The sequence below is a fragment of the Hylobates moloch genome, unplaced genomic scaffold (genome assembly GCF_009828535.3).
Source record: "Hylobates moloch isolate HMO894 unplaced genomic scaffold, HMol_V3 SCAFFOLD_18, whole genome shotgun sequence".
NCBI classification, from domain to species: Eukaryota; Metazoa; Chordata; class Mammalia; order Primates; family Hylobatidae; genus Hylobates; species Hylobates moloch.
In genome coordinates, this window is record NW_026652293.1 from 49,996,485 (window position 1) to 50,018,241 (window position 21,757).

Below are 21,757 nucleotides of genomic sequence, written 5' to 3' on the forward strand. Positions count from 1 at the left end.
GGAAACATTTCTTTTCTTGTTCCTGATCTCAGCAGGAAAGATTCTGGTTTCTTATCATTAAGTACGATGTTCACTGTAGGTTTTTATACATATTTTCTATTAAGTTGACTACGTTCTCCTCTACTCCTTATTTGAGGAGAGTTTTGATCATGAATGGATGTTTGATTTTGTCAAATACTTTTTCTACATTTATTGATATAATTTTTCCCCTTTAGCCTGTTGATGTGAGGCATTACTTTAGCTGATTTTTGAATGTTGAACCAGTCTTGCAAACCTGAGATAAATCCCTCTTGGTTCTGATATATAATTATTTTTACACATTGCTCAATAGTTTTATTTTGAATATTTTGTTGAGAATGTTTGCGTCTATTTTTATGAGAGATACTGGTCTGTGGTTTTCTTTTCTTGTAATTTCTTTGTCTGGTGTTGGTATAGGGTAATGTTGGCATTATAAAATAAGTTGGTTTTATTCTTCAATTCATTCTAACAATCTGTCTCTTTTAATTGATGTATTTAGACCATTGACACTCAAAGTAGTTACTGGCATAGTTGGATTAATATCTACTACTTTTTATTCATTGCCCTTGTTCTTTGTTTCTATTCTTGTTTTCTATATACTTTTTATCTTTTGTGGTTTTAGTTAGCATTTTTACATGGTTCCATTTTCTTTCCTTTGTAAGTATTAAATATATCAACTATACCTTTTTAAAACTTTTTGGGGGGTTGCCCTATAAAGCTTGTAATATACATTTATAACTAATCCAAGTAGACTTTTAAATTTTGGAATTTTCTGTTATTATTTTGCTGAATAAGATTTCTAATCCTTCCTCTTCAACTCCCTCTTGAATACCATTAATTCTTAGATTTGGCCTTTTGTGGTATTAATAATTTTCTCTATATTGTAGGAAATCTTCATTTCTTTGTGTTCTTTTTTTCTCTTCTGACCATATATTTTCAAATATTCTGTCTTCAAGCTCACTGATTCTTTCCTCTGCTCAATCCATTCTGCTGGTGAGAGCTACTAGTGAATTTTTCAGTGCGGTAAATGTATTTCTCAGTTCCAAGGTTTCTGATTGATTTTTTAAAATTTCAATCTCTGTTAAATTTCTCTAATAAATTTCTGAATTATTTTTCTGTGTTGTACTGGAGATCACTGAGTTTTCTTAAAATTGCATTTTAAAATTTTTGGTCAGAGAGCTTACATATTACTGTCTTGTTAGGGCCAGTCCCTGGTTCCCTGCTTTGTTTGGAGACATCATAGTTTCCTACTGCTGTTTTTCTTGCGGACATACATCTACGTCTTTGCTGCTAAATTGCTTCCTCTAGGGAGCTATAGGGGGCGCTTTAAGCCCAGGTTCGCCTTGGCTTCAGTAAACAATCCAATTGTGCCCTTCTTAACAAGAGAGGTCCCAAAGGGAATATCCTGACAGTATGGGAAGGCTGCCTAAGGGTTTGTGCCGAGGAGAACTGTGAAATAATCCTCCTGCATCATAGTGCTGCCAAGCAGCCACTCTGACCTTGTGTCTCCATTGGCCAAGTTACAGAGCCGACTTCCCCGAGCTGGGGATGACAGACCTACATCCCCCTTTGTCTCTGCCTATCTTCAGGAATATGTCTCCCTTTAGGCACTCATGATGCTTCCAGTGGGTTGAGGCATGGATAGAACAAGTCTCTTTCTGGTAACCCAGGATGGCTGGGGAAGCTGGTTGTTTACCTCAATCTTAATTTTTCCAGTATAGAAAAAAGTGAGTTGGAGGAAAATCTTCTGCATAGTTGGTGTCAGGCAAAATGGGGTAACGAGTGCTACAAATGTGAAAGTCAGGTTCTCTTACCATCCACTTGGTGTTTCTCACTTCCTTATGAGCCTGAGAACAGTTATATCTTCATATTTGAGTTCTAGATTATTGTGACAATTTCCAGTGATAATCTCAGCACTGTATATTTGTTAATTTTTCTTTTTGGCGGGGGTCAGGGGCGCAGTGGTGTTGTGGCGTGGTGGTGTTGTGGCGTGGCAGCTTGTTTCTGTGCCGCCATTTTGGAACTGGAAGTCATGGGGCGGAAGAGTTAACATCCAGAGCAGCCCCTGACACCTGGCATGGAGGACGGGAGAACCGCAGGCGGAGCTTGAACTATCAAGACAAAATAATGTCACGCGAGAGTTCCAAGTTGACTTTTAAATAACACGATACCACTTAAAGGGTGGCATGAGTACCTAATAATAATAAAGTATTCCTAGTTCCTCTCTCTGGTGTCTTGTATTGTTGCTGTCATTCATTTCACTTACACACATGCTATAATAATGAAATACGTTGTTCTTACTATAATTTTGAACAAACTGGTATCTACTAGATCAATTATGGATAAGAAAAATAAAAGTTATTTTATTTATTCTTTCTCTAATGTTCTTCCTTTCTTTACATAAATCTGAGTTTTCTGACCTGTATCATTTTTTCTCTCTCTCTGAAGTTCTTCCTTTAACATTCTTGCAAGGCAAGAAAAGTCTACTGGTTTTTGTTTGAGAAAGTATTTTTCCTTTACTTTTAAAGGATAATTTTGCAAGATACAGAATTCTAGGTGAATTTTTTTTTCTGTCAACACCTAAGTATTAACCACTTTCCTTGCTTGCATGCTTTCTGAGGAGTAGAATGTCATTCTTATCTTTGCTTTTTCATAGGCTAGATGTGCCCCCTTCAGCCAGGCTCCTTTTAAGATATTTTTCTCTAACTTTGATTTTTCTGCATTTGGAATATGAAAAATTCTTAGTCGTTATTGTTGCAAATATTTCTTCTGTTCCTTTCTCTTCCTCTTTTTCTTCTTCCCCATTATATGTATTTACATTTTTGGTAGCTGTCCCTCAGTTCTTAGATATTCTGCTCTATTTGTTCAGTCATTTTTCTTTTTACCTTTCTATTTTGGTAGTCTCTATTGACACATCTTCAAACTCAGATTCTTTTCTCAGCTGTCCCCAACTATTAATGATCCAATTAAAGGCATTCTTTATTTCTATGAAAGTGTTTCTGATCTCTAGCTTTTCTTTTTGCTTCTTTGTCAGAATTTTTATCTTTCTGCTTATATTGCCATCTATTTTTGCATGTTGTCTACTTTTTCCATTAGAGCCTTTAGTGTATTCATCAGAGCTGCTTTAAGTTTCTGGTCTGATAATTTCTATATCCTTTCCATGTCTGAGTCTCATTCCCATTTTTGCTCTATCTCTTCAAACTGTGAGGTTGTTTGTTTCCTTGTTTTTGGTGTTTTAGTGTGCTTTGTAACTTTACTGAAATCCAGACATGATGTACTGAGTAAAGGGAACTCTGGTAAACAGGCCTTTCATGGTGTGGTGGTAAGATGAGAGGGGAGGGAAAGCGTTCTATGGCTGTGGTCCCCAATATTTTTGGCACCAGGGATCGATTTTGTGGAAGACAACTTTTCCATGAACTGGGTGTGAGGGCAGGACATGGGAAATGGTTTTGAGATGAAGCTATTCCACCTCAGAGCATCAGGAATTCTCATAAGGAGTGCACAACCTACATCCCTCACATGTGCAGTTCACAGTGGGGTTCATGCTCCTGTGAGAATTTCATGTCACTGCTGATCTGGCAGGAGGCGGAGCTCAGGCAGTAATGATAGCTCATCAGCTGCTCACGTCCTGCTGTGCAGTCCAGTTTCTAATAGCCCACAGACCACTACTAGCCAGTGTACCAGGGGTTGGGGACCCCTGTTCTATGACTCTAGGATTAGTTTTCGGTTTTTAATGAGCCCTGTGCTCATTGGCTGTGAACTTTACAAGTATTTCTCAGTAACTGCTCTTCTTACCCTAAGGTGCAACAGAATGGCTAGAGGGAGCTGAAGTTGGAGTTTATCCTTTCCCTTTAAATGCTATTTTTAATGACCATCTAATGGTATCTTGCTACTTTTTATACTCTTTCTTACATACAACATTATTTTTATTTAATGCAGTAAATTTTCCTCTATATTTATCCACATATTTGCTGGTTTACTTGCTCACAATTCCTTCCTTCACACCAGGCCTATTTTCTGGAAACACTGTATTTCCTTATGAAACGTATTCTCTAAAAATTCTTTTATTGAGAGTCTACTACTGATAACATTGATATATATTTATAAACTAAAAATGCATTCTTTCTTTCTTGTTTCTAATTGATAGTACTACTACAAATACAATTCCATATTTCTTGCCCCTTCTCTCTGCATTTCAAAGGCACTACTCTGCTGTCTTCTGGCTTTCATTGTAGTTATTGAGAAATTTATCAGTAGTGTCTTAAAAATTAATTTCTTACACTTCATATTTTTCTCTCTGGCTGCTTTTAGGATGCTGTTCTGTCTTTGGTGATTATCAGATTTCTGTCTTTCTGGCTGCTTGGTCTTTGGTGATTACTGGATTCATTATATTATAACTATGTATGTATTTACTTTTCTTAGCCTACTTGGAATTCAGAAAAATCATGTCATTCCTCACCTTCAGATAATTCTTTACTCTTATCCCTTCAAATATTATTTTTTTACTATGTTTATATTTTCACTATCTCTATTTGCTTCTTCTGTAAGGCTGTCTTAATTTATCTCCATGCTCATAACCTCTTTTTCATGTTTTCAACTTACATTTTAAAAGCATTTATGCACATACCTATCTCAGGGAAAGAACTAGTACAAGTGTTTTTCAAAGATTAATAATATCATCATGTCAGAGAGGAAAGAAAATTCTTTACCTTGACTTACTAAACATATATCAAATGTAGATCCTATAATATGAACTGTGTGAATGCTAGTTATATAAAAATGAATTAATTTACTAGCAGTACAAAAATTAAAATATAAATAAAATATATTTAGGGTAAAATCTGTGAACAAACAGAGAAAAAATAAGCAGTGGTAAAGCCTGATGCATAATATAAATATGACACAAATTAGTCACAATGATTCATACTTTTGGACTTTGGTGCTCTAAAGGAACATACTTTCAAAAATAACAGAAATATTCATTTATATAATAAGCATTCTAGAGTGTGATGTTGGCACCATTCAAATTATTGAGTGGTAGGAAGGCTTATTATATAAAATGTTTCAAGCTGGCTGTGCTATTTATAATGCTAACAAAAATTTATACTGATAGTTTGATTGTAGTTAATTCATAAGATCTATGATTAATGTTATAAAAGGGTCATAAGTTAGAGCCAAAGAATAAGAAGTGTTCATGGTTACTAATAAATTGCTCTGTGAAGGCTTGGCTACCCTTGCAGGTAATGATGTCACAAAATGATGAAAGAATAGCTAAGTAGCCAATGAAGTGCCAATGCTTGGCTGAGACACTGATCATTGCATCACTCTTGGCCAGAGCCCCAAAAGGTAAATGTAGCTATTAAAGGAAAAAGACAACTCATAAGGATTCAAGTTCCAACTGACAACACTTTTCTTAAAACTAGATTCTATTCAACACTTGAACTCTTAGATCAAGTAAAGAAAGTACTAGATAAGAAAAAGAAGTAATAAATATGTTATAGCTTTGCAAATATGTTAGTTGACAGATAAACCGAGGCTTCCAATTCCTAGCTTGTATTGTGTACCTATGAGCTTAATATATACACTTTGATACTTATAATGGATTTCTGATTAAGTGGGCCAGAGATACTATGTTGCAGTAAAGCTAATAGCACAGGTAATTAGGGAATGATCTAAAAGCAGGGGTGAGGTGGGATTTAAAAGCCTATGTACCAAAATATTACCTATCAAAGAACCCTATGCTATGAAATTTTGGAACAGGCAAAACTAATCTGTATTGATAGAAAGAAGATTGGCGGTTTCCTGGGATTGGGGGTTCAGGGGTAGCACTGACTGCAAAGAAGCATAAGAGAATGTTTGGGAGAGAGAAACATTCCATATCTAGACAGGGATGGTGATTACACAGGGTACACATATGCCCAAACTCATCAAACTATATATTTTTAAGTGGGTATATTTTATCGTACACAAATCACACTTTTGATTTAAAAAGAAAAAAACACCAGTTTTGCCAGATGTTACCATGGGCCAAATTGGTAGAGTACACAAAATGTCTTTATATTATTTCTTACAACTGTATATAAATCTACAATTATCTCAAAATTAAAAGTTTACTTAAAAATGAAAGTAACAGTGGCTATTTTTTATTCAAATAAAATTAAACATTTATAAATAACATGTTTGTAACTTGTGAGATACATAAGGATACATGCAAGTTCAATACCATGTATTTCTAATTTCTACTTTGAAATATTTAACTTTGTATGAAAGTTAATGAACAGCATCTAGGCTTTTGGATTTGTTTCACCCTAAATCAGTTCTAAAGTAGGCCTAGTAAATTAAGCATTTACTGCTTTTTTTTCATTCTTGGGAAGAAATGTGACAAGTATTCTAAAAGTATTCTCAATGAGTGAAATATGCCATTATTATTTATGGTATGCATCATACATTAAGGTCAAGGCCTTAAAATTGCCAATACAATACCAAAATGTATCGGAGTTCCTAGTGAGAGAGTACAGAGGAGAATCAGTGAGGCTCCCCAAGGTAAATGTTTTTAGATGTCAAAAATATACTAAAAAAAATGTAAGCATGGCTTTAATTTCATCTCAGAGTCAACAGTGTCTTTGCTAATAGATTTTCTTGAGTTGTTTTTGGTTATTTGTGAGTTTTTATTTTTATAAAGGGGTATAAAGAAATAGGAATTAACAATGAATATACCAATGAACAGCTGGTCTTGCTATACTCAGAATAATTAATAATGTATTCTAGCTTCCAGTGTCTCAATCTACCAATTGGTTTTGCTTTACAAGGTTCAGAAGCTCAAAGTCTTTGAAGGCCAGGTAGTTCACGAAAGTGAGGTTGCCCAGATATAAGGATATACATAGTAGTGAATGTTGTAGCAAACCAAAGAGTGATACTGTTGTAAGTGGGGTAAATGCCACCCGAAGACAGCAAGTTGTTGACAGGGGAGGAAATGGACACAGTGTTAGACTATGTTCTGATTAAGAGAAGTGAGGAATTAAAAACTGGTTAAGTGTCATTTTTTGACTTTTAATAATCGCCATTCTGATTGGCATGAGATGGTATCTCATTGTGGTTTGATATGCATTTCTCTAATGATCAGCGATGTTGAGCTTTTTTTCATTTGTTTGTTGGCCACACATATGTCTTCTTTTGAGAACTGTTCTCAAACAAACAACCCCATTAAAAACTGGGCAAAGAACATGAACAGACAGTTCTCAGAAGAAGACATTCATGTCCTCCCCTGGCAACAACTTGCTGACTCAGGGTTCTTTGCCCAATTTTTAATGGGGTTGTTTTTTTCTTGTAAATTTGTTTAAGTTCCTTCTCGACTCTGGATATTATACCTTTGTCAGATGGATAGAATGCAAAAATTTTCTCCCCTTCTATAGGTTGTCTGTTCACTCTGACAATAGTTTCTTTTGCTGCGCAGAAGCTCCAAGGTTGTGGAGAAAAAGGAACACCTTTACATTGTTGGTGGCAGCATAAATTAGTTCAACCATTGTGGAAGACAGCGTGGCAATTCCTCAAAGATCTAGAGGCAGAAATACCATTTGACCCAGCAATCCAATTACTGTGTATTACCAGGAATAGAAATCATTTTCAGGGACATGAATAGAGTTGGGAGTCATTATCCTTAGCAAAATAATGCCGGAACAGAAAACCAAACACTACATATTCTCACTTATAAGTGGAATCTGAATGATGAGAACACATGGACACATGGTGGGGAACAACACACATTGGGGCCTCTTAGGGATGGTGGGGGGTGTGGGGGGAAGAGCATAGGGAAGAATAGCTAATGTTTGCTGGACTTAATACCTAGGTGAGGGGATGATCTATGCAACAAGCCACCATGGCACACCTTAACCTAAGTAACAAACCTGCACATCCTACACACGTTGCCCTGAACTTAAAATAAAAGTTGAGGGCCAGGAGTGGTGGCTCATGCCTGTAATCCCAGCACTTTGGGAGGCCAAGGCAGGTGGAGCACTTGAGGTCAGGAGTTCAAGACCTGCCTGGCCAACAAGATGAAATCCATCTCTACAAAAAAAAAAATACAAAAAATTAGCCACATATGGTGGTGTGCACCTGTAGTCCCAGCTACCTGGGAGACTGAGGCAGGAGAATCGCTTGAAGCTGAGAGGCTGAGGTTGCAGTGAGCCAAGATCATGTCACTGCACTCCACCCTTGGTGACAGAGCGAGATTCTCTCTCTCAAAAAAAAAGAAAAAAGATTGAAGAATAAATATTTTAAAGTGAAAACTCTTGCAGAAAATTAAATTAAAACTGTTTAAACACTGTTTCTACCTGTGAGCCACCAATTTGTGACACTGACCTTATAAACAAATGAAGAATATTTTGTATGCAAAATTCCTTAGGATGGCTAAGTATGTGAACCTGCCCCTGAATTCACCATTCCACTTTTTCTGAACTTCATTCATTTTCGCTTCTACTAAAAACACTTTCTCACAGGAAAGACAATTGCCAAGAATGGCATATTTTCAGTGCTTACATTTTCATCTGTTTGCCAAATGTCTGTAATATAATTCACAAAAGCCCTGTTTATTGAGTAATATTATTAATGGATAGCATAATACTGTGGAATTGAAGACATTCTTTTTGGATTATGTCCATGTCTTTAAAAAAGAACATGGATTCCAATAGGAAATGAATGGCTTATATTAAAACGTATTATTTTAAAAAGTAGAACAACACGAAAAGCATTAGAATAGGTATATTTTCAAATTACCGTAAGACAACTTTTCTCAGATACGTAAGTCTCTACATGTATTAAAATACTTTGAATGATAACAAAAGAGAATGTCATGACTATGAATGCTTCTATAAAATCATTTTTCATTTTCAACACATTGTTGAAAATATCATAGGACTGAGAAATCATTCAACTTAACAGTCTATTGACTTTTTCCTTGCAGCTGCATTTGCATTTGCCAAACTTTGCTAAGTAAATTATATTCATTGCTTTTTAAAATTTATGGCTAAATTCATAATTATCAAAATATGTCAAGGAGGAAAATAACAAAAAAGTTTACCACTTCATTTTTGTTTTCAAAAGATATTTAAGGTCTAAATAAGAAGCATTAAAATGTATTCTCAACCCAAATTATAGTCAATTAATTCACTAGTTCATAATCCAACAGTCACCACCTGAGACCAAGTCTGAAAATCCCAACTTGACTTCTAAAACCAATCATGAGGCTTCATTCATTTATTGGCTCTGTTTCTAAGGGGAAGCATGAAATCATCCAAGAATCAGAAAATATCAAACACTTAACTGTGAGCAATTAAAGAGAGAGAAAGAAAAAAACAAGACAGGACATCAAAAGCAAATGAGAGAGACTAATACCAACTGACTAGTCAACAGAAAGCAAGAGAAGCCCAGAAAAGAACATATCATACGAAGGTATTAGCCAAACTTTAGCTTGCAAATACTAGACATATTCAGTTCAAGGTGCCCTACTAAGTTCATCCCAAAGCATTTTTTAATTGGGGTGTTAGTGGCTTTTTAGAGGAGAGGACAAGGTTAATGAAAGAAATCACTGATTATAAGGAAGTAAGTGTCCATCTTAAGGGATCAAAAGAAGACAGTAGAAAAATATAATAAATGTTACTTTAAAATCTAGAACAAATAAAATTAGCAAAAATTTAAACACACAATTATGGCTCAGTAAAGAGTGAATCAATCGAGATAATCCAAATAATTTCATTTCTGTGACAATATGATAAGCCATACAATCAAGCATATTAAAATCCGTTCTTCTAAAAGATTTTTCCTCATAATATACCAATCAAATCAAATGCAAAGACTCTAGACATTAGAAATCCAAAAGAAAACCATAAAAGATTTATTCTTTTAAAACAACTATTGACTAATGGTGAGGTCTACATGTATATAAAGCAGTGATCTAGAAAATAAATTCAAAAGGATATCTAAATTAGAACATGAAAGTTTTGGTCTGAGCACAAAGAAAGAAAGAAAGAAAGTAGGCCATAACTAAATCAAAGACTCTGAGTTGAAACTGAGGAATGGGACTACATTTTAAATGTGCTAAAGAAAGTCTGCATTATAGATAATATTCTTGCCATTGAACTATTCTTACTAATGTTACAGTCAAAAGTAAATTAGATCAGAGTAAAAATCAGAAGACAGAAATGGAGTTTGCCAAAACCTTTACAGATGGTTTTTTAAAAAGCAAGATGCTCTATAATATCCTAAAATAAATTGCACAGAGAAGTGAAGTAACTAACTAAAACACAAGTGTAGGGCAAGGTCCAAGAGGCAGAGATGTTTACAAGTCACACATGAGTGTATGAGACAGTGCTACCATCTGAAAAGCTAAAATGCACTGACATATAAGCCCATATTTATGTAACAAAATGATAGAAATATAAGCATTTGATATAGTTTGTATGTTTGTCCCCTCCAAATCTCATGTTGAAATGTGATCCCCAGTGTTGGAGGTTAGCCTGGTGGGAGGTGTTTGGGTCATGGAGGTGGATCCTTCATGAAGTGCCCTCCCTTCAGCAGTGAGATCTCACTCTGTTAGTTCATGGCTGTTTAGACATGGCTGTTTAAAAAAGGCTGGCTTCTGGCTTTGCCTTCTGCCATGATTGTAAGCTTTCTGAGGCCTCACCAGAAGCCACGCAGATGCTGGCACTGTGCTTGTATAGCCTGCAGTACCACGAGCCAAATAAACATCTTTTCTTTACTATTTGCCCAGTCTCAGGTCTTCCTGTATAGCAATGCAAACAGACTAATACACCATTCCATACACTTGTCATTGAAGAACTGCTTTTCAGAATGACAGCAATTATATAATGTAGTTCACTATATTTGAAAATTTAATTTTAGTAGAGGTGGACAAATTGTTCCCAAAACTATTACATCGACTGGCAATCCCATCAGTGATGTGTTAAAGGTTATAGTCTCACAAGTACTAAATGTTACCAATCTTTACATTTTCTGCTAATTTGAAATATTAGAAACAATTGTTGAATATGATTAAAACTGAGGTTGGGTATCCTTTTATATGTTTATTAAAATTATAATTTGTTCATGTGTAAATTGCTTGTTCATATATTTGCTCATTTTTATCAGACTGTTATATTTTTCTTAATATTTTGTAAATGCTTATGTATTAGGGTATTAGGAAACTTAACTCTTTACCTGTTAATATGATATAAATATTTTCTATCAATCCATCATTTATCACTACATTACATTTATATTAACCCTTACACTGTGTAGAATTTTAAATATTTGTATAACAGAATATGTCATTAATTTCCTTCATAGCTCCAGATGTTTGTTTCTGTTTGTATTTCATTTGCTTAGCTGATAAAAGCCCTCAATTTAAGATACAGAAGTATTCTTCTAATCTTTATTTTAATATATTTATAGTTATTTTTCACTAAAAGTTTAAGCCACATGCATTTTTTGTACATACCATCAGGTAGAGCTCTAATTTTATTTTCTTGCAAATTAGCAGCAAGTTGTCTCAAACATATTTACTGAAGGGTCTATATTATCTACTCTCATTATTGGTATAATTGTTACTGCTGCTGAACCCTCTTTCATATCAGCTGTTTCTGATGTTGTTGCTAGATATTCCTACCAACAAATGTTTCTTGATTTTATTTCCATTTACCTCTTTTCCCTAAAGATGAAGCTAAAATTCCACCTCAACTATGGAATTCCCCTGATCGTCACAGAAAACTAAAGTAACATAACTCATAAATCATTTCACTGCAGATTTTCAATTAATTAAAATGCCCGATATTAGCAATAAATGAACCTTGACTGACATAAATACATAAAAATTGTTCTGCATCTAACGATGCTTTTCTTGTTTATTGATACCTTTTTATAAATACCCTTTAGTAAGAATCAAACTTTTTTTTTTTAGTGCCATGCTATCCAAACACATTAAAAATTGTTTTATGAAACATGATAATGCAGATGAAACAAAGAAAGAAAAACAAAAGAGAAAAAAACCTTAGGGTTTGGTTTCAGTTGTAATTTCTCTGGCTGAAATTATTTTTAAAAAGTACAATTTCAACTTAATTGATGGCTGTTATTTTTCTTAAAAAAACTCTGCAATAATTGACATTTTAAGTTCATATCAGTTTTTAAATTTATTTTCATTTGTTAGGCCAAAATTAAGTTCATAGAATTTATAGTCACCATCTCTACTATTTTTTTTTAGATATCCATGCATAAAATAGAACTCACGTGAAGTCCTTCAGTGAAGCTCTCCTGGGAGCAGAGGCATCTATATGGCTGGCTTGTTGTGTCGCAGTTATCGGCATGACCATGGCACTGACATCTGCAAACATGAGCATCACACACTCCTAAGGAACACCAACTCAACTGTGAATGTATTTAAGGTCCTAGGACTATATACATTGTGTGAATTCAACAGGGAAGATTTTTGTATATTTAATTGATACAAAATCAGTTTCTCCTTAATCGTGTGGCTATCCATACAAGTTTTTAATTTATCTGGAAATATCAGAAGGACTGTCACCAATATCCAAACCAGTGTATTGTAAAGATAATTTTCAAGCCAACCTCTAAAGGGAAATGGAATTTTTTATATCTATACCAACCATGTACCAAGGGAAGGCATTTACTAAACTATTTAAAATACAGTTAAGAATATAAAGTTCAGGCTGAGCACGGTGGCTCACGCCTGTAATCTCAGTACGTTGGGAGACTGAGGTGGGTAGATCACTTGAGTTCAGGAGTTTGAGAGCAGCTTGAGCAACATGGCAAAACCCCGTCTCTACAAAAAGTGAAAAAAAAATCAGCTGGGCATGGTGGCACATGCCTGTAGTCCCAGTTACTTGGGAGGCTGAGATGAGAGGATCACTTGAGGCCCAGAAGTCAAGGTTGCAATGAGCCATGATCGTGCCATCACACGCCAGCCTGGGTGACAAGAGAAAAGCCTTGTCAAAAAAAAAAGAATGTAAAGTTGACAATAAACTGCAGAATGCAGTTAACATATTTCAATTTTTTTGTTCTTTTTTTCCAAAGTTAGATGATGAATATTTAATAGTATTGCTTTGTTCATTATGCTATGACTTAGCAAACAAACAATGCTTATATACTGGTATTTTGGTCTGCTTTTAAAGACACATTTTATTCACAAGGCCTATCATTCCTCTAGAACAATCCATTCTAAATATACTCTATATGTACATTTCTATATTAGACAGTACGCTGCCTAGGTTTGCAGCTATCATTTCTTTTTAAATATTGTGAGTCATGTTCTCAATTATGATCAGACATTTATAAACTACTTAGGGTATACCAGCTCTTTCCACTAAAGAAAAACAAGTATTCCCCATGGAACTGTGCACTATGAACTCAGGTAGATAAAGATCTGTACTTAAAAACTCTCTGGTGCTATAGTTACAACTCCAAATTCAGCTCCATCTCTTTGCTTTCAAGAATATTTGAAAATTATATTCCAGAACAAATCAAGTAAAATATTGGATAAATCACTTCTAAGTCAGATTCAGAGTATCACAGCTTCTAAAAGAAACAGCTTTTGAAAATCAATTCCTGTATATATATATATTTATATTTATAAAATACGTTTTATATATATGTTATATATATTTATAAAATATGTTTTATATATATAATGTTATATATATATACATAACAATGTTATATAGAGAAAAGACTCACATACAGATCTTCCCCTAAAATCTTAGAGGATGAAATCATTTCAAAATGTAAAGCTTGAAATCTGGCTTGCTCTGACATCTTAATGTGCTGTTAAGACAATAAGTATGACAAAAACCTTGTTGAAAACAAAATTCATAATAATACCTCCCACTAATGGTGATTTCGTCCACTGCATAATATCTGTGTCTGAGGTTAACAGCAGTCTCAGTTGTATAGTACTGCCCACGAAAATGAAACCTTATTTGCGTGGCTTTTACGAACTCTTGAAGAGATGGGGTATTATAGAAGTCATTGTATCCAGGACGATAATTTGGTCCAGGTGTCAGGATGCTAAATGTGACATTGCCACGGGAATATGGAGTAAAACTGTTAATGAAAGAAATTCGATGTCATGAAAATCTATTCACATTTTTGGCAAAACAGAAATCAAAATACTGAGAAATTACTACACAGTATCAATAAAAGCTTAAATTCTTCATTCTAGGAAAAGCATATTCTATATATTTCATATATAAACAATACAGGATTATCAGAGAAAGCCACATTAAAACAGTTCCTTGAAAACATAATGAAAATTCTATTTACATAGATAACTTGCTAAACAATCTGAAAATCAGATTGTGAAACACCAGTGAGATTGAAATAAGAGTCATTCTAATGTCTTTTACAAGAAATTTAAACATAGTTTTAAACCCATTTTAGGGATAAGACTTAGGAGAATCTGCCTCAAGGAAGTTGGTGGTGAAGGGAAGTCTCTACCAGCCTAGAGAGCTAGCGTACTTGTACGTTATTACTAACCAATCAGTCTATTAAATTAATTGTTTAAATATATTCATACTTGGAAAGCTGAAGACAGTTGACAGAATCAGGTTTTTCCAAAACTCCATTGTTTTTCATTCCAAAAGCACCACAATTTCTGGCAAAATATTGCCAGTCTTCCCAATCTGAACTATTTTCCTTCTTCCTTTGAATCCTTATTTCCGTTGGTTGTGGACTAAAGAACTGAATGATAATATAAAACACCTGAAAATGGAAAGTTAATTGATGTAATTAAAGTTTTAAGTTTAACCATCAGTATATATCAAACCACGGAATTATTAGATTCAAATATATTGGCTCATTTCATCATAATTATAGTTATCAAATATGTATTAGACATCCAGAAACTTCATAGCCCTATGGTAAAAGCAACACATTCTATAATTGTATATCTGTTCATTTGCTCAAGGATTTTATATATCAACGTGCAAATAAAGACATAAACAAAGAACATTACGTCTATGAAATAAATGTCATATATATAGTCTTCTTAAGTAATTTAGAAAAATCACCTTAGTTTGTATTAATTTTTGCTACTTAATAAAAAGAATTAGTTTCAACATTTCTTAAATATCATTTTGATACAAATCTCAAACATAAGGGCCTACATGTTTTCTTTTAGATATTTTTATTGCATACATTATAATACACTACTTTATTGAGGCAAGGTTCAATTGCTTAGCTCAGTTTTCACCTTTTAGTGGGTTGAATTGTGTTCCCAAATAGATATGTCGAAGTACCACTGTCCAAAACTATAAATGTGACTTCATCTGTAAATAGGGTCTTTGCAGTATTATGAAGGATGTCAATAGGAGATCATCCTGAGCTTAATAGTGTGGGCCTTATATAAGATAAAGAAAAGGGATAATTGATGCTCACAGAGAAACAAGGAAGGACACCATGTGAAAATGGAAGCAGAGATTGAAGTTGTGCTGCCACAAGCCAAGTAACACCGAGGGCCACCAGGAGCTGCAAATGGCAAGGAGGGATCCTCCTCGGGAAACTTTGAAGGGAGTGTAGCCCTGTCAACATGTTAATTTCATATTTCTGGCCTCCAGAACTGTTAGGGAATACATTTCTGTTGTTTTAAGACATGAAATTTGTGGGCATTTGTTGCAATAACCACAGGAAATTAATGTACATCGTATCGTTTCTAATTACCTGATACTGCCCGTTTTCCAAGTCAACTGAAATAGTCACTCCTTGATTAAGCTGTGTAACGTTTGTAAACACATTTGAAACCCATGAAGTACCAACATCATTATCATTGACAAAAGAGAGAGGATGGGCTTCAGAATTCAACCGTGACACTCTGTTATCAGCTGTGTCTCCTGCATCATTAGGAATGCAGTACCGCTGTGCCAAAGGGTGGACCCGCGGGTGGCTGCCAGGGCAACGGCAATGTGATTGGGCATGCAATCTGAGAAGATCTCCAGAAAAAACTTCCAGAATCTCTCTGTGGGAGTCAAGAGGGAGACTGTAAGGACAAAGAGCTTAACATAATAGAACTTCTAAGAGTTGTTACAAATGAATGTCACTCGTTTAGTGCTTTCGTGAGTATCCGTTTAGTTTTAACAATTTTATGCATGAAACATAAAATAAAACTTATTTTTGGCCAAATAAACAAATTTATTATCATAAAATGTATATCAAAACCTGCACATTTTAATATTAACTTTTTATTTACATCAAGAAGCATGCATAAGCCCTTGTCTGATTAAGATACTTATTTAAATACCACAATATTTTACTGTGTCTATTTGTGATAATATAGAAATTATCACATTTACTTAGGTTGCTAAACTACTGAGAGTGAACAACAATATATGGAAAATAATAAGAGTTATAGACAAAGTTTTCAGTTCATCCGTGGGAAAGAAGTACGAAAGCAAGTATCATTTTATCTGCTTCTGTTTTAAGTGAAGGACTGAGGCCAAGGCCATTTGTCAATGGTTTCCTGTGACTCATCAGTACAGATACTGACATCCTGTAATGCTTCAATGGCTTCAGATCATACGGCGGCTGCCAACAGTCAAAGAATGCCAATTCCAGGTAGATATATTTAATTTTTCCATTAAGAGCAATATGCTTGTTCTAGACCAGAATTAGTCATTCTATTTATAGGCATTCTTCCACATAGCACCTTCCCAGACATTTCAGGTAGGCCAAAATTAGTAACCAAGGTCTTACCAGAGAAACCAGGCTTTTCCTCTCAGACCCCAGTGGAGCAATGAAGGAGTCAGGCAGCTTTTCCATTCATTAAATCACATGAAGTCATACCTTCCTTAAATCTCATCAATACTTTCAACTGATACCAAGTTTTGAATGGGACCAAAAGCCACCAGTACAGAGTCCAGTATAAAATCTTTCACTCCCAAGGAAAAACTTTATTCCCAAAGAATTACTACAGCATTGCCCTTCAGCATTTTATACAAAGGTGATCTAAAATATAGTAAGGCTGTTGGCAGTAAATACACCTAATACTGTGTTCCTGGGCTATGGCACCCTTTATTGAGGCATACCTTGATTATATAGCCTGGTAAGAAAGAATGCTTATATTGTTAATCATCTGCCATGGACTAAGAACCACATCAAAAGCAATGCTTCTAAATTTACAAGGGCTAGACTTCTCATTTGGAAACCCACCACACTAATTTACATCTGCCTTGAAGAAATATGAATGAACATTCTCTTTTTGATTTTTAATAGAATAAGATAAACTCATCCATACAACAATATACTATTATACCATGATATCATAAGCTGAAGAAGAAAGTTCAAAGGCATCCTAAGCAGAATTTCACTTAAATTTTTTAAAATTCTGTGTGCCTTTAAGAAGCCCTAAGAAAGATTTCCCATCTACTCTCAAGATAAGGAAATAACGTCATTAAAGCTAGCCTGAGACTATATAATTATCTGCTCACTGAAAAGAGAAAAATATATCACAATACTTCAAATGCTCATTCTTCTTGTCTCCAAGTCTAATAGACCAGTCTCTTGAGAATTTCCCATATATCAAAATAATTAATCATGTTTATTGTTCTACATTCTCTAGTAGGTATAAAGTCAACAAACCGATTTAAAAAAGGCAGATGTAGAAGTTTCTCAAGTATTGTTAATAGAAACTACCTCATATAGAAAATTTAAACATTGTATCCCAAGTTTTATAAAATGTTCAAATATCAAGTTTTCTTACAGAATATCCTTAGGAAAAATGTGATCAATTTCATATTACAAGGAGTTCCCGAAGAGTAGCACTAGTGAATAACAACCATAGACTAAGCCAAAGCAAACAATGTAAACATTAATTAGGTGAAGTTTGCCAAATGCTATAAAGATAAAAATGATATAATCTACATGGTATTCTTATTTACATGAATTCAGCATTTATCCTTACGGTTCTTGAGGTTTACAATGCAGCATCTGCTTACCTGTTTGTAAGTGCCACTTGGTATAATCGAAAATCCTGCATTCTTCCGACAAACTGCTCTAAACCTGCAAATACACACATGTACATAATATAAGAAGTCTCTGTTTACCAAGCAATACCTGACAAGTAGTTAAGTGATATTCCTTTGAAGATGTTAAGGTTAAAAAGATATTTATGTCACTGCCCTTTGAAACTTTTACAGGTCAATCTCTAGTTTGCTAATTCCACATTAATAACAAAAATAATCATAGTTATCTCCATGGACATTGTAGGACTTAAGTCAAAGTGAATACTTTGGCCAGCTTATTTATTGATCGAACTCATGGCTTTCTCCAGAAGTCCCTTCCCAAGTCAAATTTCTCTCTAGTTTATAACTCCATAAATATATTATCTCATCAGCCCTAAATTTGATTGTCATCTGCTTCCGATTGCAATTTCCAGAGTATTTGCAATGCCAAAAGGAAGATTCCTCACTCTCACATCCCACCTGTTATAGCTCCAAGCTCCAGGCTATCTGTTTGGGTCCTCTCTAAAGTTAAATAATGTGTGTTCTAGAAAATCTCTAAATGAGGACCCATCGAAGACTTCCTACTTGTGGGTTCTGTTGTCATTCACATATATCAATAGTATCATAGTTCACTCTCAGAATTTTATTGCCTCAGGGAAAATCTTCTAAGAAAACCAGGTTCAAAGACCAATCTACTTTGAATTAGGTGACCTTTCAAGGCAAATGTAGCTATCAGCCTTAATCCACATGGTATTATTTTATTTGTTTGGCAAATATTTTTTTCAGAATTCACTAAGACAAATAAGCCCAAGAGACTGGAGACAGAATAAAGCAGAAAAAATACCAACTCCAAGTTTTTTGTTATATTTTTAATAACAAAATTTATTTCAATAATTGTTTATTTCAATAGTTCTAAAAAATAAAATTGGAGCAATTTTAATTCATCAAATGACCATTTTCCCAATGTGTTTTTTCTTTTAACTATTCAGTTTTCACTCTGTCTTGATAGAGTTTTAAAGAATGTTTGATTTATGTTTTCTGCTGCTCCTTGGTGGTTGCTTGGAGGAAACTGGGACAGAGTGAGGATATGGCTGATAAATAAAACATGGAGAGGAGAATTAGCACAAAAAGTAGTCTGAGATAGTGATCTCAGAATCAGGAAGAAACTCACAAGCAAAGTGTGAGACTTAGGAGCCTAAAAAGAGTATGTGTCTGTGTGTGAGTGTGTGTATGCATATATTTGTGTATACTTACATATTTACATGTTACATTTATATTAAATAATATATTTGAGAAAATAACAAAAATATTATATATAAAAATATTTCTTCATTAGTGTATTCTCAGTTGATATATTCTAAGAAAAATACACTTGTAGGCTCTCCCTTTCTACCCATTAGTCTCAGTCTTCCACATACCCCATGAGCTGAGGCCCACAGGAAGATGTGCTCTAGGCAGCCTCCTGCTCTGACTTTCCCGTAGGGAGAGTTTCTCTACTCCATCTGTTCTAAAACAGGCAGCTGGCCCAAGTGCAAAGAATTGTTCTTCCAAGTGGTGTTATGAAGACAAAACAAAATCTACTAAAACTTTGCAGAAATCTTTAGAAGATTTCCAACACAAATTGTTCTAAAATTTATAATTAGTTACAAGAAACAAGAAAACATGGTAAAATGTTTTTTCAGTTAATTGGCCATCCAGGCAACATGATTTATGATCAATTGACCTGGATCCAGGATCTAAAGTTAAACAAAGCAGGGAATGGTTGAAGGATGGACATGTCATTCTTAGAAGAAAGGTGAGAAGAATACATGCAAATACAGCAAAGCCATTGTATGCCCATGCTTTTATTTGGGGAGTAGGAAAGACGAATAGGAAAGTCACTCCTGATAGCATACATTTTATTTGTGAGGTAAGAGATAATGTTGTCTGCCAAGAATAAAGGAAGCTGGGCCTGTGTCCTGTTTGTTCTTTACCTTCACCTATCCCTAACCATGCTCAGTTCTTCCTCTCCTAGCATCCTTTACACCCAACACTGCTAATCTACAGCATGAATTTTTAATGCCCCACAACCTTCAGGCTCTCTTAGCCCTAAGGTTCCAATTTTGCCTCTGCTTCCAATTTTTCTGCCTCATACAGCCCTTAATGTCTCAGCTTTGAAATATTCCTTGTGGGGAACTTTCTGTGTCCCACTATAGTCCTAGGCATTCTCTTTCTGGGAGAAGCCACCCAGTTTGCGATACTTTTGCATGGCAGCCCTAGAAAACTGACAGTCTTCATTTCCTATTTTTGTCAACATAATGAGCTACCAAGGAGAAAAAAAAATTATCTGTATTTCATGTTATCCAATTTGCTTTCTCAGGATAAAATATTGTCTAAAATGTTTTATATAGAACCTCTAGGGAAATGTTTTATCTCAAAGAACCCAGATCATAACAAACAGGGGCTAGCCATTCATAATTTTGAAAGACTTACCATAACTGAAAGAGAACAAAACTGATGAAGACTGTGATGTTGCTAAAACTTGAACCATGGCTTTAAATGTCAAAGTGGCTTCATTCTTTTACATATTGATTCATTCACAAATATTTATTGGAATCCTATTATGTGCCAGGCACTTTCACGAGTGCCAAAGGTACCATCAGTTAACAACAACAAAATACTTTTGCTTTTATGGTGCTTGCATTCATGTAGATAAACATAATGAATGAGTAATTCAAATAGTATATTAGAATGCAATACATTTTATGAAAAACAGAAGGATTAGAGCAGGTTGGAGAGCACGGCTGGATTTTAGTGGGGATGCTATCTTCAAGAGAGGCCTCATTGAGAATGTGGCATTGACAGGGGAATGGGAATGAGTCATACATATATCTAGGGGCAAAATGTTCCAGACAGGCATTAATAAGCACATAGACCTCTAAATCAGTATGCTTGGCATGTTAGAGGAGGTACAAGGAGCTAGCATCCTGGAGCAGAATAAAAGGGGGGAGGTTATTAGAAGGTGAGGTCAGACAAGTACTGGCTGGGGGAGAGGGGAGGATGGAGGTACAAATTGTTATACATACAAAGTCTTATAGCCTACTGTAAGAAATTTGATTTCTAGTCTGAGTAAAATGGGAAGCCATTGGAGGGTTTTGAGAAGAGGAGTGATGTGATCTCAGGATTATTCAAAAGTTCTGAGACTAGAATATAGGAAGATAAGAGTAGAAGCCAAGAGGCCAGTTAGGAGGATATTACAGTCATATGTGTGAAAAATGTTGGCAGTCAGACCAGGGTATTAGAAGTGGAGGTATACCTTTCAATACTGATAAATTAGAATTCACTCCCTATATTTTAATAATAGCTAAAGGGAAGCTCTGCTGCAGAGGGATAATGAAATCTATTTTATTATCTATAAAATAAGGGGGCTGGGTTTTATAACCTTTAAAAACCATTTTAGTTTTAAATTTTGGAGTTTGCAATCATATCCATTGCTAAAGAATTCATATTTGAAGGAATTCTTCTTCAAAAAGGGTTACAGCAAGTTTTCTAAAGACCTAGAGTTAATGTGAATCATCCATCCCAAATAAAAGAATTATGATTTGAGGTGAGAATACTATCAAATATTTCAAGGACAGTCAAAGAAATAAATTTTACTTATTCCTTTGCTACTTGCCAATTTTTTAACAATAGATATTCATTGGAATAAACATTCCATAAAAATCATTCTTTGAAAAATATTCATATGGCAAAGATATGTCTAA

General features: G+C 34.6%; 1 protein-coding gene across 1 annotated transcript in view; it reads right to left on the reverse strand.

Annotated features, from left to right (window-relative positions):
• The window catches only part of USH2A (usherin), a 798,563-nt gene that overhangs the window by 684,208 nt on the left and 92,598 nt on the right, over window positions 1–21,757 (reverse strand). The window contains exons 5-9 of the mRNA XM_032136481.2: window positions 18,009–18,072; window positions 15,739–16,033; window positions 14,597–14,781; window positions 13,903–14,124; window positions 12,295–12,388 (exon numbers count right to left, since the gene is read on the reverse strand). Of these exons, the coding sequence (XP_031992372.1) occupies window positions 12,295–12,388; window positions 13,903–14,124; window positions 14,597–14,781; window positions 15,739–16,033; window positions 18,009–18,072 (860 nt within the window). The remainder of the gene's footprint in view (window positions 1–12,294; window positions 12,389–13,902; window positions 14,125–14,596; window positions 14,782–15,738; window positions 16,034–18,008; window positions 18,073–21,757) is intronic.